The 16,383-nt window shown below is 41.3% G+C and overlaps 1 protein-coding gene across 1 annotated transcript; it reads left to right on the forward strand.

The window, feature by feature from the left end:
- The first annotated feature begins 213 nt into the window (after positions 1–213).
- Positions 214–14,172, forward strand: anxa11b (annexin A11b). Its single transcript, XM_042082186.1, has 15 exons — positions 214–368; positions 1,576–1,898; positions 2,194–2,225; positions 2,853–3,017; positions 3,400–3,487; positions 3,761–3,855; positions 6,925–7,038; positions 7,375–7,465; positions 7,721–7,800; positions 8,058–8,114; positions 8,288–8,381; positions 9,882–9,977; positions 10,494–10,552; positions 11,230–11,352; positions 12,029–14,172. Exons 2-15 carry the CDS (start codon positions 1,586–1,588, stop codon positions 12,086–12,088), a joined length of 1,467 nt encoding a protein of 488 aa, XP_041938120.1. The 5' UTR covers positions 214–368; positions 1,576–1,585; the 3' UTR covers positions 12,089–14,172.
- Positions 14,173–16,383: the final 2,211 nt, after the last annotated feature.

Below are 16,383 nucleotides of genomic sequence, written 5' to 3' on the forward strand. Positions count from 1 at the left end.
ATACTGTTGTAGACTGAAACATACAGGTTATAGGCTAGTAGCTATAGGCCTACTTCTTTTCTGAGGGTCCATTAAAGGCTTAGCAGTGCGTCAGCAAATACGGATGACCCACCATCCAAGTCTCGGTCTGGCTATATAGCCCAACATAAGACAAGTTTACAACAACAATCGCTGAATGCATAGCCATTATTGTAGTGCATCTGACAAATGAGGATTGAGGTAGATTCACGGGAAGGGTGTTTACATTAGAGTAGACCATTACAGAAGGACCCACCCACGCACGTCAACAGTCAATCACTGACTGTAGCGCAGCTTACTCTTCCTGACTCTCGTCTCCGCAGTGAAGGTGGGCTACATATTTCAAACAAGTAAGCATCTAATTTCCTACAAAGGGTTCGCAGTATGGTGTAGGATACATTATAGTTTGAAGTAACTACGTAGCCGTATGTGTCGCGACTATGTTTGCTACATTAAAATGTTAGAATGTTTGATACATTCAAACACTTCCTCGATTTCTTATTGCATTGACGTGTGGAGCTAATTAACTTAAGTGAGTGACACGAACACGTCTTATGTTACAGGAACTGATTCCTTTATGTATTGCGCCTTAAGCTAGTGGATGAAGTGATATATAGCCTATGTAATTTCAGTTATTGTTGCGATGACTTTTATCTTATTCAACTTCGCCTCTCCTTGTTCCACCCATAGCTATTATGTAAGAGGGTGCGCTACTACTACGCGCAGAGTTCTTTGCTTTGCTGTTCGTTGCCATCATCTTAAATTGTTATCGGATGCTTCATAAGGTCTAAGCTCACTTACGCCCTGTAAAACATAGGCTATATATAGTCCGACCACTAAGTAAGATCGTTCAAACACAGGTTGCCAACTGAAATTGTAGTTTGCTTATTCATAAACACAAATTTGTATAGGCTACAAGGGCATTAGCAGTGAGCTAGGCCAGAGCGTCATTCGCTCTAACTTTCTTTTTTTGACAACATTGTAGCACAACAACAGGCAAGATGTTTATTTCGATCCGTCCCTCATTGAAGAATTTAACTTAAACACTGTCAATTGTTACGTCCAGTGGACTGAAATCTGCTGAATTTTGCCTGCTGAAAGGTGTTTTGCCTGTACGACGGCTTTTATTTAGTGGAATGTGTGGGCGGAGGGTGTTTCCATAGACGACCTTTGTCAGGGAATGGTCTTTCCTGGTGGTGGGTTAGGGGTTTTACTGTCTATGGGTCATTGGGGGCTCTGGGTAGGGGTTGCATGGCTAACAAAACAATGGCATGTTGCACTGCCAAAAGGTGCAACTTAAATGGCCTGTTCTAAAATGTCAACACACTTTTTAAAAAGTCCTACAGAATAGGTTATATTTCAATTACATCTTATCCAGACTAAGCCAATGAAATGCTCATAGAGTTGGCATATTTAACCTCAAACATTGTAATGTTCAGAGGAAACATGCTTTAAACAATGTCCGATGTCAGATGTCTGTCTCTCCTGTAGGCCTAGTTGTTGTCCCTTGGCAGTGGACAGAGTCCTTGGTAACTGTAGCCCTCTTCTTTTTGACAGGATCCCTGCTATGAGTTACCCCGGATACCCCCCTCAGTCTGGCGGCTACCCCCCACAGCAAGGGGCCTACCCACCACAGCCCGGTGCCTACCCACCCCAGGCAGGGGGCTATCCTCCTCAGGCTGGAGGTTACCCACCCCAGCCCGGTGCCTATCCACCCCAAGCAGGGGGCTATCCTCCTCAGGCCGGTGGCTACCCACCTCAGGCCGGTGGCTACCCTCCCCAGGCTGGGGGTTATCCGCCCGCTGCAGGCGGTTTCCCACCCCAGGCTGGTGGATATCCACCCCAGCAGGGTGGCTATCCCTCCATGCCTCCTGCCGCAGGTAGGACTTCAGTTGGGCTTTTCTGATGTGATGTTTGCCAGCTGGTTGTGGAAATGTGTTGATGTCCTCTTAGGGCAGGCATGTTATGAAATTATAACATAATGAATGGTAAAAGAGGCTCTCTTTCACAAGAACTGTTTTTTTTCTCTGTTCACGTAGAATATAAGAGAACAGTAAAGTTATTCAGAAAGCCCAACAAAAAGTGTGGGTGTGTGTGTGTTACAAACCCAACGTTAACATGGTTTAGTAAAAACATGACACTAGCTAAACTTGTTTTTTGTTTTTTTTGTATCAGGTGGGTGGGGTGGTGCGCCAGGATATGGAGCAGTAAGTATCTATATTCCTAACCAAATGAGTCTGAGTGAAAGGTCAAGTAATACATATGAGAATTAGTCATAGTTCATAGCAAAGATTCTAGAACAGAGCCTACTCTGTTCTAGAATCTTTGGTTCATAGTCCAAACATGGTATTTTCCATTTGTCTCCCAAGTGACTTGTCTGTGGCACTTTTCAAACGGTCTGTTTGTGGTTGCTCAACTCACAACTTCTCTGTTTGTGATAGCTTTACCGTAATAACGCCTAATTGCCAGTGTCACACATAACATCTTTCCCCTATTCAGGCCATCAGATTTGTACTGATCCATTGTATATATTTATTGACCTAGAAAAGTCACTTTTACAGAAAGCTGTTAATTTATTACATTGTAATGAGATCCCTCTTTATTTTAGTGGAAACATGCTTAGCTCTTAGCTTTCTCTTGATGGTAACTGGCGAAAAAAAAAAACTGTGGGCTAGTGACTGCCCAACCAATTTGCCCAACATGCGGTTTTACTTGCCCCCGGGCCAGTGGACCATTACTTGTTGAACCCTGTTGAACCCTGCTGATTACTAAGGTGGCTGTTTTGCCTCTGTGCAAAAATCAACTTTGCCGTCAGTCATAGTGTTTCCGTTCAGCCAGGAGGAGCCATGCCCCAGGGATACCCAGGAGCCCCTGCCCCAGGACAGCAGCCTATGCCAGGCTATCCAGGAGGGCCTGCACCTGTGCCCAATCCCTCCATGCCAGGCTATGGAGGTGGTGCCCCGCCTGGTCCATCCACCCCAGCTGTGCCCGCCATAAGTGTAAGATATCATGACATCATCCTACTTAATTTTCTCCTCTGAAGGAATATTATTTTGTTTTGATGTGATATGGCAGATGAGAACATTCTAAACCAGATTTAAGGAAGTGCTGAATTTATTCCGTTTGTGCAGACTCTACAACAGCAAATTCTGCTACCGCTTAAACCATATGACCAAATCCTACTTCCTCAAACCAAGTATTTGGTCCTAAATGTTTAACTACAGTAATCCACCATAACTCTGTTTTTATTTCTAACATAAATTACCAAGATTGCCACATTACCATGTGTGTCTTTAAATGTATATCTACATGTAAATGTACAACATAATGTTCGCCTTTACTCTACATAGATATTGTAAACTGCATTACTTTACAAAACAGAAAGGATACCGGGGCTCTATGAAGGACTTCCCCGGGGCAGATCCACTGAGAGATGTTGAGGTTCTCAGGAAAGCCATGAAAGGATTCGGTCAGTTGCTTAGTGTTTAGAGATGTGTTTTGGGGGACATTCTTGCCAAGGTTAAAATGTATACTCTGTCTTTGCTGAAAGATATTTTTTATGTGAAGATGAACCTGTCAAATGCGGGTCCATTAAGTTTCAAGCTTCAACCTCTAGATCTTACTTTTAAATGTAACATAATTCTTGTACATAACAAAGTCCTAGAACAGTAGGTTTATGTTGAAAGTAAATATGTACTGTTATTGAGGCTTTTTTTTGACGCAGCTCATATTGTCTCCTCAGGCACTGATGAGAATGCCATCATTGAACTTCTTGGAAGTCGTACCATTAAGCAGCGGGCGCCATTGCTGGCAGCTTACAAAACCACTTATGGGAAAGTAAGTCAACAAAGTTTGCTATCAGATGATGCTATTACAGTTTTTTCTGATTGCTTAAGCACATTTTTTGTAACTAGTATATATTAGTATATATACTTTTTTGATGAAATTTGGTCTCTGCATTTAACCCAATCGGTGAATTAGTGAAACACAAACAGCACACAGTGTGGTGAAGCACACATTAATCCCGGCGCAGTGAGCTGCCTGCTACAACGGCGGCGCTTGGGAGAAATACAGTGAGGAGTTAGATGCCTTGCTCAAGGGCACTTCAGCCGCGGCCCACTGGTCGGGGCTCGAACCGGCAACCCTCCGGTTACAAGTCCAGAGTGCTAACCAGTGGGCCACGGCTGCCCACTATTGGCTATTTTTGCAAAACTCTACACACAAATAAGAAAACCTTTCACCAAATCAGCCAACATTGTAGTTGCAAAAGCTAATAAACCTTGCTTAACTTTTCACACCTTCGTAAAAATGGTATTTTCGTATCAAACAGTTAACACAAGCCATCACATTAATAAGCACACAATGCGCCAACTACTGTATACACTGATGGTATTAAAACACATCTGGCTTTTGCTTTCTCTGTGCACAAGGTAGGCTATGTCAGTTTGAGGTCATACTTTTGTCATAGTTCTGTAAACATACAGGGATCCAAACATCAAGTATTGGTGTTTATTTACACACAGCAAAACAAAGTCGAAACACAAAATAGTAATTTCACTGAGACAAAAAAAAATCAATCTACATCGTGTCGTCTCCCTGGGTCTGGCCACAAAATTTCATTTACATCACATGCAATGTCCTCTAGTCCAAGGCACCGGGGAAAATATCTTCTGGAATGCCGTATCCAGGCCTGACATGATGCCTGGTCAATATTCCACATGCCTCCTCCATTGCCTGTAAAAGGGCTATGCGTTGATGGGAATGACGGTCATAGACCTTCCAGCTCCAGGCAGAGAAGAACTCTTCAATTGGATTTAAGAATGGAGAGTATGGGGGGAGGTTGAGTACAGTGAAGAGTTCTGTAAACCAGTTGCAGACCAAAGCAGCCCTATGGAAGCTAACATTGTCCCATATGATGACGTATCTGGTCTGCTCTGGTCTCTGAACATTAGTGAGCACGTCATGTAAGAGGTTATGTCAGGTGTCCAGGAATGTAATACTGTAATGTGTGCAGTGTTATATGGGCCCAGGGTTGCATGATGGTGAACAACACCATTTTGACTTATAGCTGCATACATAGTTACGTTGTCCTGGGACTTTGATTATGGCACGGTGTCCAGTAATGTTCCTGCCACGTCTCCTTGTTTTAGTGAAGTTACTGTAAAACCTGCCTCATCCACAAAAAGTAGCTCATGGACCCATGGCATCTGCCTCTAGCTCCATCACACTCTGGACAAGACAAAACAAATGCAGCACTGCAGGCCCATGCACAGCACTACAGTATCCACTTCCAGATTCAGTACCAATGATACTATAGCTTACCTGCACATAGTCATATAGCAGGTTTTTTTCCACGTTCACTGTTTCTTTCAAAAGTCATAATACAGAGATGCTCACATTGTGTATGTTTTGGAAGGTGGTCCAATCCTCAATTATGCGCTGCTGTATTTCTCGTAGCCTTATGGAATTATTTGCAATTTGCTTATGTATAGTGCTTAGACTGATTCCAAAGTGTACTAATTATCTAAAACAGTTTTCACATGTGACAGTGTGCCAGACAGTTGGCAAAATAGTGTAAATAATAGCCATATGTGTATAGTTTTGCTAGGAGTGTGTTGATCATTTGGAAATTGAGTGTAAAGCAATGAGTTGTGTTTACAGTTCCGCAAAAAGAGTGCAGTACAGTGAATTGTATGGGTATGGCAAAGTTTTGCAAAGTGTGTGTTACAAAATTGCAAACTGAGTGCAAAGCAGCGTTTGTGCTTTTAGTTTTACAAACTCAGTGAGTGATTTTGCTATAAGTATTAATAGTTTTAGAACTATAAATGTGCTATAAGAATCACGGTTAAGGTTTAAGCATTCAGAAAAAAACTGTAAATAGCCTCCGGGGACTGGTTCTCTCATCGATGCATGTCTGTAAACACTGAGGGCCAGATGTACTAACGCTTTTGCGCCCACTTCAGGCGTATTTGTTTCGCAAAGTGCGTGTAAAAACATTGCGAAGTATGTACAAACAGGCCGCAATGAGGTCAAAGCGCCGACTGCCTCTCACGGGAGCTGAAAATGGCAAACTGCGCTTTTCCGTGTTATGCATTCGTGGGAGGATCCGGGGGAAAGTTTAGCATAAGAGATGGGAGGGGAGGTGTAAAGAGTGCCTAATTATGTATTCTGCGTTATGTACAAAAACTGCTTGTGAAAGCGCACGTCTATTCTGCGCCTAAAAACTTCCGCCTTGTATCCAAATTGCAGTTAAATGCGTCAATAAGAGAACCTTTCAAAGACCACAGAATTGCTATTTAGAGCACCAGTTTTGTGTCTTTGTACTATATCAAAAGCAACCTTAACTTTCGTTGGCCTTTCGAATGTCTTACTTACACTTTCACATCATTCACTTAAACTTTCTTTCTTGCTAGATTTGACCAATCTTCCATAGCCTACGTGCACAAGTAGTTTGAGTAGAACTACTGATCTTCATTATCTCCCTGCTTGTTGACATCTTATCATGTATTGCATTATTTCATGATCACTAAACGTTTGATTCATTTTAATGTTGTCATCAGTTAACTTCATTCAACTGCGCTTGTATGTAGCTCTGCCGTTCAGTTGTGGACATTAGTTGCGGTAGGGGACGGAGAAAGGCAGAGAAAGGCGCAGATTACACTATGAATTGAAAGTTTGATAAATACGATGTAAACTTGGGTCTGACAGCGTTCGTTATCTGCGGTTTGTCCATGGCACTGGCTACGTTTGTGAGCGTACGTACATCTGGCCCTGAATTTATAGTGTAGGTGTTAATTCACCTCCATTCCTCTATTTTTATTTATTCACACAGTGACATTAACATTTAGCACTGCCTCAAGGTGCCCAATTAACAAGTCTTGTTATTGTCTTTCTTTTATTTCTAAGGACCTTCTGCGTGACTTGAAATCTGAGCTCACTGGAAACTTTGAGAACCTGGTGCTGGCAATGGTGATGCCCCCAGCCAAGTTTGATGCAGCTGAGCTGAGAGAAGCCATCAAGGTACTCATTCATCCTGTAGCCATCGCTAGTGTTTACCAAAGATCTTCTAGAACCATCTCTCTGGCATTTACATAGAGCCGACCTGTATTTCATTCTAGTATCTTATTGAGCAAAGGTCAACTCCGCTATATCTTAAATTACACTACCAGGGTAGCTACACCCAAGGAGTTGTTGACTTTTTAATGACAAGTTTGACGTTACCTCAGGGTGTTAAACCTTGTTGGCAAAGCATAAAGCAAGAGTGTATGTAATTACACTGGGTGTTGTTAAGAGAAAGGAAACATAACAGGTTGTTCCAGGTTGTTCTGAGACCACAGATATTCTTCTTTTGGACAGGGAGCTGGAACTGATGAAGCTTGTCTTATTGAGATCCTGTCGTCCCGCAACAATGAAGAGATCCGACAGATCAACCAGATCTATAAAGCAGGTGAGCTCACAGGTGTACTAACTTATTTTCTGCACGTCGCTGACTTCAAACATTTGGGTGGGTCCCCTTCATTTGTGTATGCCGGCTGCATTTCCGTGTACAGTTGAGGCTCTTTTGTGTAGGTCTTTAAAGGTTGAAAAAAGAAACAACAGGACAGCTGATGGTGGATTTTTAAGTTAATAGTTTGAATCATGAGAGAATTTGACCTGTTGTTGGTTTACGATTGATGAATGAATGTTTGTTATTTTCTTCCAGAGTACGGCAAGTCTCTGGAGGACGCGATCAGCAGTGACACCTCAGGACATTTCCGCAGGCTCCTGATCTCCCTCTCTCAGGTAAACTCACCTGTTGCTCCCTCCAAGAACATACAGACCCAGAACTGCAAGATTCACGAGTCATCACTCCAGACCTAATACTTACTATAGACGGGCATACTTTTAAATGTATAAATGTCTATCTAAAGAACTGATAATGTTCGGTAGTACTCTGTACAGAATTCGTAGGAACTAACATACAGTACAATGTCTTTGTATTCTGTATTAGAGCTACATTTAATGATATCCTTTTTGTTATTTTGTTTTCACATTTGTAGGGTAACCGTGATGAGAGAGAAAATGTGGACATCTCTCTGGCAAAGCAGGATGCCCAGGTGATTTACCAAATTACCAAAAAATCTATTTGTAATGTAAAAATGTAAAAGTTATTTATGTAAATATCCCACATCCATGACCTGTGGCAGTCATCACCTTTTGTATGCATTATACAAGCAAGCATGGCCGTTTTAATACTAATACCGTTTTAATATGTTTTCTTTTGTGTCAGAAACTGTATTCGGCTGGAGAGAACAAAGTGGGAACGGATGAGTCCCAGTTCAATGCCATCCTGTGTGCCCGCAGCAAGCCCCACCTGAGAGCAGGTAAATGCTTATTCATTTTCTTCATTTGACTGTCGACTTGCATTACAAACAACCTACAATTATTACAAGGCAAGGCAAGGCAAGGCAAGGCAAGGCAAGGCAAGGCAAGGCAAGGCAAGGCATGGCAAGGCATGACTACAATTATAACGGGTCATTCTTCCCAGAGGAACTTGAACCTACTGCAAGCTACTGCATGCTAGCCCAGCTCCTTAAGGGGGGTTTACATTGTACGCGCAAGCGGCAGCGCTGCGCTATGAAACCCATTATTGTCAATGGCTTGTGCACGCAAGAACTGGCCTGCCGCTACGCTGACTAAAGCACAGCGCAAACAGCATTTTGCCGTTTAGCCACTTTTGCATGTGCCGCGGTCAAAGTTAAACCATGTTGAACTTTACGCGCGGCACGCTGAACATCATAGGTATTGTGCGTATTTTGCCCGGCGGCAAGCACAACAAAAAATCTTTGGGACATTACCTCAACCAAGAGCAATCTAGCGGCGAGTGCAGCGCATGCTGCATACAATGTGAACCCGGCTTTAGCCGCTACGCTATCACCATTCGCTATCACCAAATGCGGTCTTTGCTCAGCTCTCAAGCATGTTTACCGGCCCATTAGAAGACGTGAAGCAGACACACACCACAGTCAAAGTCATGCCTCTCTGTAGTGTCCAAAAAATCTGGGAATTTAAAGGAGTGATTTCCTGTTTGGCATTTGCGGATAAACAAGTTTACAAGCTTTTGGCGCCGCAGATAGACACATTTCTGGCTGTTTAGTTCTCGGGGTTCCCTTCCCCTGATAAACACCATCAACAACAACAAAACAACAGAAACAATAACTCAAGATGCTTCAAGAAAAAAGGAATATTATGAAAATGTGTCCTATGGGTCAACCAAAAACCACAAACAGCTCTTTGAAATCTCCAGCGTTGTTGACTGCCCTCTGATTTTGGTCCAGTTTGTGATCCCGGGCAGTGTCCCATTGTGGTGTGTGTTGTAACAGCACACTCACCCTGAAATACTAGAACTTATGAGCTTACATTACCAAAGCCATTCTTTTGTGTAGGTATTGATTATCAAGGCCATTAATCTAAATCACAGTGAACTGAAGTAGCCTAGGGAATTTATCTATAATTTATAATTTCTTAAATACACAAAACCTACATCTGTAAGCAACGTCATAGACTTTCCTGTTGATCAAACAGCTCACAGGACACGTGACTGACGGGTAAGTTAATAAGTTATTGTTTACACAAACGCCTGATGCTGGTCTGGACATTTTAGAGGGATGTAAGAAATGAAACTTGCGTCATTTGTTCTAAAAACAAACAAGGGGATGCACATTCAATGCTGATTGCTTGCACATTTCATGCTTGTGCATTTGTGGCTCTGTGAGGCATGTTCTATGCCAAAAGATTGTGCCAGTTCATGTTAAAACATCAGGGTAGTAATTACCAGCATGTAATAGTGTATACCTTCTAACACATGTCTGATGTGTCTGCAGTCTTCCATGAGTACCAGCAGATGTGTGGGCGAGAGATTGAGAAGAGCATATGCAGAGAGATGTCTGGGAATCTGGAGGATGGCATGGTTGCTGTGGGTAAGTGCATACACACACTCACACACACTCAGACGCTCTCTCACACACACACACACACACACACACACACACACACACACTCTCACACACACAATCAAAGCAGCTCCAGTCTGCTTTGGGACCTGTTACATTGTAAATACTAGTATCTTAGATATGATTAGATTAGATCACATTTACATTTACTGGTAAATAAATAAACTCAAAAAAGGCTAAAAAGGCAAATACATGGGTAATGCAAAACTATTGAAACCATTCTCCTATGTTGGCTTTACTAATTGCAGATGGCAAGAATAATCTTTTCAACAGTAAAGCCTTACCTGACTGAGACCTCTACCATCTCATATATTAATGTTAGCATTAAGCTAGCTTTAATTTAATCTTAACAACAACAGCACAACCTTCCCACATCCACAACATGAGGTGGAGAGGGTGCAGAGTAGGTTTCATAAACTACACAGTGAAAAGTGTGCTGAGTCGATATCCTAATCTAATGTCTCCTTCTGGTTTGCTTTCCAGTGAAGTGCATCAAGAACACGCCTGGTTATTTTGCTGAGAGGCTCCACAAAGCCATGGCGGTGAGTAGGAGCCTTATTATGGAAGTCATTCTATGGGCCCTAATTTAAATGGCAGGCCAAGTGCAACGTCTGTCAACACACAAAGTTCTCATGCATGAACTGTTGCAATCGGGTGACATGTGGATACATTGAGCTGAATCATCCATGTTTGTTTATGGAGATCATTCTGTATTTTACATAACTATTATGGAGGTCAATTTATCCGTCTAAGACTAATTAGTGCACTGCATCCTACTGTCTTGGGGACGGGGACTGTACGTGTTTGCATTTTATGACCTTACCGACCTTATAACTCACTGTCTTCAAATATTTACATTGAATATTTATTTCATGACTTCAGAAAGATTGAGATGAGTGCTAAAATATAAAAATCAAGATTAGTGTGTCACTCCATTTCCTATTGTTGATATTATGTCATTGTTATTCTCTTCGGTATTGAATGTCAGTTATATACTATACAACTAATATTTTTAAGGTAAAGGTCTTTAGCAAACACTTTTATCCCAAGTGACACTGAGTGGTAACAGCGGGTTTGGGAATCAAACCTGGTCCATAAGATTGTCAGATGGCAATGTTATCAGTACACCACCACGCCTGTTGTGTACAGTGTATGTGTGAGCATATCTGCACACCCAAACTCACATGTAAAGGTTTGTGTTGTGTTTCCGGTGTGACAGGGGGCAGGCACAAAGGACCGCACTCTGATCCGGGTCATGGTGTCCCGCGCCGAGGTGGACATGCTGGACATCCGACAGGAGTACCTTCGCCAGTATGGGAAGTCCCTCTACAATGCCATCTCTGTGAGTGAAATATATCCACTGCTCTCCGCTTATCGCAGCCGTGGCCCACTGGTTAGCACTCTGGACTTGTAACCGAAGGATTGCCGGTTCGAGCCGTGACTGAAGTGCCCTTGAGCAAGGCACCTAACCCCTCACTGCTCCCCGAGCGCCGCCATTGAAGCAGGCAGCTCACTGCGCCGGGATTAGTGTGTGCTTCACCTCACTGTGTGTTCACTGTGTGCTGTTTGTGTTTCACTAATTTACCGATTGGGTTAAATGCAGAGACCAAATTTCCCTCACGGGATCAAAAAAGTATATATACTTATACTTATACTTATCTCTCTTTTCATGAGGGAGAGCACACTCTACTGTAGAGGAAAAAACAAAATGTCCACTTGATTTTTGAAAATGTAGTTTCTCTGTGAAATGTTACATCTCTCTTTACGGTTAAAAAAACGTGGACCCTAATACAATCATTTGAAATTGGAGTGGTCAAACGTCAGTAACATATTTGTTTAATGTCGTCATCTCTCTCTATGGTTAGAAAACCCTGGACCCTAATACAATCATGATTAAAGATGGATTGTCCAAGGCACTCTTCCAAATACAATCATTTGAAATGGGAGCGGTGAAATGACAGTAACATATTTGTTATCGTTTGCTGTCGTTTTCATGCTGTCATTTTTGTTCCCTTTAGGGTGACACCTCTGGTGACTACAAGAAACTTCTGCTGAAGCTTTGTGGAGGAAGTGACTAAAGGACTGACAGGACACTGCTGACACAACTGGACTACGTGGCAATCAGTGTAATCAATCAAGCATAATTTTAGTATCATGCAATACTATATATATACATATATATATGTGTGTTTTGTGTTATTAATAGCCAACAATTCATGCATACGCGCATGTCGGGTCATTTAGATGTTTTTATTTTTAACACATTTTTATTCAATTTTTTTATGTTAAATTATTTCAATTGGTTTCCAGCAAATGTAAGACACTTACAAGTTTAACATATTTTGTTTAGTTTTTATAGAAGAATTATCAGATCCTGTGGTGTGTCAAACTAGCAGTTTTTTTTCCCCCAAAATTATTTTATACTAGAATTTAGAATTTAACTTTGCCCTGCAGCTAATAGCCAAATATTTCCAAGTAGTACATTTTTCATTTTTCCATTGAATTTCACATTTCCAATACTTGGATACTACTTGTCACTTGAATGTCCTTTATGTTTGTCATGGTGCTGATTAATGTCTCTGCTCTTATATGAAGGTTATTTTCATGTCATGTTAACATAGGAAAACACAGCATTGGGTAAAATGACACTTTTTTTTCAAATTCAAAGTGTAAACTATAGCCTACTTATTTTCTAAGTTTGAGAACGGTAGAATAAGCGTTGCTGAGTGACATTTGTATTGACCCCCTGAATATTTCATTTACAATAGAAAGTAATAATGTAGCCTAGAATGAAATGCAGTTAACATGAAGGGTTGCATTGGGTTTTACAGTGGCATCAAATGTGATTCAGTCCATCATAATCAAGGACCAGAGCTATCTGTTTTAGAGCGTAGAGCAGGAATAGTTCTCAACAGTATATCAGAAATATATTTTTAACAAGGTGTGTGCACCCAGCTTTAAGTACAGTAAACTATATTGCCCTACAGTGTCTCAAATAAATGTACACATTTCATAACATATCAGCCTGCCATGTATGTTTTCGTGCCATTACTTGCATTACTCTCATCTCCATTGCCTGTGACCTAGAAAATCATGTCTTTTTTTCATGTCCAGTATAGGGTGCATACGTGTCATATCCTGCTTACCACGCCTTCACGCTGACTTGCTATGTACATGTTCTGTGTTCTAATTCTGTGCTAACCTGTGCCTTGTTTTCCTACTAATGCTAGCTATGCTCATGTTACTAGCAGTGCCTTCTATAACATTAACTTGACAATTAACCACTAGCATGTGTTCGTAATGCATGTTGGGTAGAGTTTGATCTCATGTACCAGTAATCAATATGAGATAATCAAATAAAAAAGTGAAGTTTTCAGACAATGTAATGCGTGCAAGCGTATGTTATCTCAATTATTTAATCACAAAAGATCATGTATTTTCTAGTTGTTTTTGAAAGACTGCTGAACTAATGTTACTAATGTGAGGTCATGGTCAATATGAATGTTCTGCCTCTTTCCCCTCTAACCAAACAACCACTTCGCTAAATCATTGGAAATTGTTTCTTTTAGAAAGTACCACTTCCCTTCCAGAGAAGCTTTCAATTTTTCCGAATTCAGATCCATCTACTTTTGATGTAAAATGAGCTGACATGCTGAATGTCAATCAAGAAATCTCTGTACCATCAAACTCTATAATTACAATCAGTGAACTTATTTTAACATCACCCAGACTTGTGAACTGAAGAGACCATTAAAAATGTCTACATTTGTATCCATTAAAAATGGATTAGGAATGTTGAATTTTGCAGTGAAGGAATGATGTAATGGATTGCCATTTTGTTGTCCCTTTTGACTGTATTACACATTTCACTTTGTATGATATGGTCTACTAAATACTATCCCTAATTCATCATATGCAATTAGATAAGTCACTGGATTGTGTTGATGTTCTTGCACATATCATTTGTACTTAAATTGTATCAGATTGTAAGTTACAAGTTGAAGCAATCCAATTTAATATTGTCAAAAGTATATTGTCAGAGGTAGCCTATATCTTTCATAAAGTATACACTGATTATGTAGCCTATGAGTGTTTCCTTTCTACTGCATAATTCTGATTGGTTGATGTGTATTGGTTGAAATATATACACTGTCCAGTGTCAGTTGTCTTTATTTCATGTTAACATATTGTCACAGATGTACCGGTATGTGATGCTGGACCCATAAACAGAATTGATACTTACTAGGTATAAAGGTTAACGCTTCAGTAAGTCTTGACATACACTCAGGAGGTCGAAGTCAGTCCAAAACTGATAAACATGGGCAAAGCTGACACATCCCAGAGTGCCAGGACAAGTCGTCAGTCACCAACAAAGATTTATAGTGCAAAAAACTCAGACAGGTTAATCTTTGCTCTCAAAGTACTTGGGGTTGAGCTCCAGGTGGTTCTGACTGCACCACTGGACCAGCTGTTCCACCTCCTGCCTGTAAGCAGACTCATCACCATCCTGGATCAAACCAATGACAGTGGGATCATCTTCAAACTTCAGGAGTTTTACAGAGTAGCCTACAAAACAAAAATTGGTCATGGGTTAATCCTGAGAGAACTAGTCCGTGGCAAAAACCTGTAAATTTGACTCCAGAAGTAGGCAAAAATGCATGAACTTGAAATACAAAACAGACAGTCACATGAACATAGGTACACATTGAACAAGGCTACATGAATTGACTGGCTTGACTCACAACAGACAAGATATAAAGATACAAAAATCAGCGAGTAACACACGGCATGGTTTAAATGCTGTGGCTGAAGGGGAAGGTGTCAAGGTGTACAGCCAAATTAGTCAATTGAATTGGACTTGTGTGTGTGTGTGTATTCTACATGATACTTTTATGTCATACTCCTTTTACATGATAATCATCTAACTTAAAGGTACTTTTGGATCTGAGAGGGAAGAAAATCCTTTAAGATATTTGTTTTGACAGCTGAACAGTGGACAGTTGGTGCTCCTTCCCTGTGATTGGTCAACAGACCGTCAGCATTCTTTAACAAATTGTTGCATCAATCAATTCATTTCAAATCAAAACAAATATCCAAAAGATTTTCTTCCCTCTCAGATCCCCATCCAGGTTTTACACGCTCTAGAATCTTTGAGTTTTACTGTCTCTGGGGGTTCCGTCTTGTTTTTAGGGTCCACTTAATATTTATTTTGCACAACTTACTTCCAAAGGTAGATAAAGAAAAGACTACTGACTTTCTGCTTTCCCTAGTCTGTGTATGTTCTGCTGTTTCTTAATCTTAGGATAAAAGAAGAAAAAATAAATGGTTAAATGGTTAAATTTATTGTTACTGTTAATTCTCTGCTTTAGTCTATTCCTTATAGTCTTTCTTCTCTTCTCCTTGTTTTTAGAAACCAGGTATTGGAATAAAACAAACCAGCTGGTGTATTTTAAAGCATGTTTCGTCTAAAAACAATATCAGATATCCATCTCTCATATAGCCTCGTTGTTGTCCTTCTGGTCCGTTTTGACAGGACCCCTGCTATGAGTTAGCCTGGACACCCCCCTCAGCCTGGCGGCTACCCCCCACAGCAAGGGGCTTACCCACCTCAACCAGGGACATACCCACCCCAGCTAGGTGCATATCCATCCCAGGCTGGTGGTTACCCACCCCAGCCCGGTGCCTATCCACCCCAAGCAGGGGGCTATCCTCCTCAGGCCGGTTGCTACCCACCTCAGGCTGGTTTGCATCCATCCCTGCCTGGTGCCAGTCCACCCCAAGCAGCGGCCTATCCTCAGCCCGGTGGCTACCCACCCCAAGCAGCGGGCTATCCTCCTCAGCCTGGCCCACCCCAGCAGGGTGGCTATCCCTCTATGCCTCCCACAGGTAGGACTTCAGTTGTTTCTTTGATGTGATGTTTTTTCAGCTGACTGTTACAATATGATACAATATGATATAATTTTTATGCAGGCCTGTTATGAAATCGTAACCTAATGATTGGTTCTCTTTTTTATCATGTAGATTGTAAGATAACATTAAACATACTGTGTGCATTATGGGAAAGCTCAGTAAGAAGTGTGTGTGTATGTTTGTTGCTTATTGCTTATTCTGGTCGACCAACAGTTCAGTGGTCATTTGACCTTTTTTTTCTGTAAGGTGCTTGGGGTGGTCCACCTGGATATGCAGTAAGTGCTTAATATCTACACTCCCAACCTAATGAACCTGAAATTTGCAGTCTACCTCCCATATGTCATGTGGTCTGTGCTTCCACTCATACAGATGTGTAAGTCACTTTTCAAACTGTTTGTGAATACATGACTTACTAGAAACAGTCAGGCCTAATTATAGGCCTACAGGCCTAAAGATCCACTGA

This window comes from Alosa sapidissima, chromosome 24, assembly GCF_018492685.1.
Source record: "Alosa sapidissima isolate fAloSap1 chromosome 24, fAloSap1.pri, whole genome shotgun sequence".
Taxonomy (NCBI): domain Eukaryota; kingdom Metazoa; phylum Chordata; class Actinopteri; order Clupeiformes; family Clupeidae; genus Alosa; species Alosa sapidissima.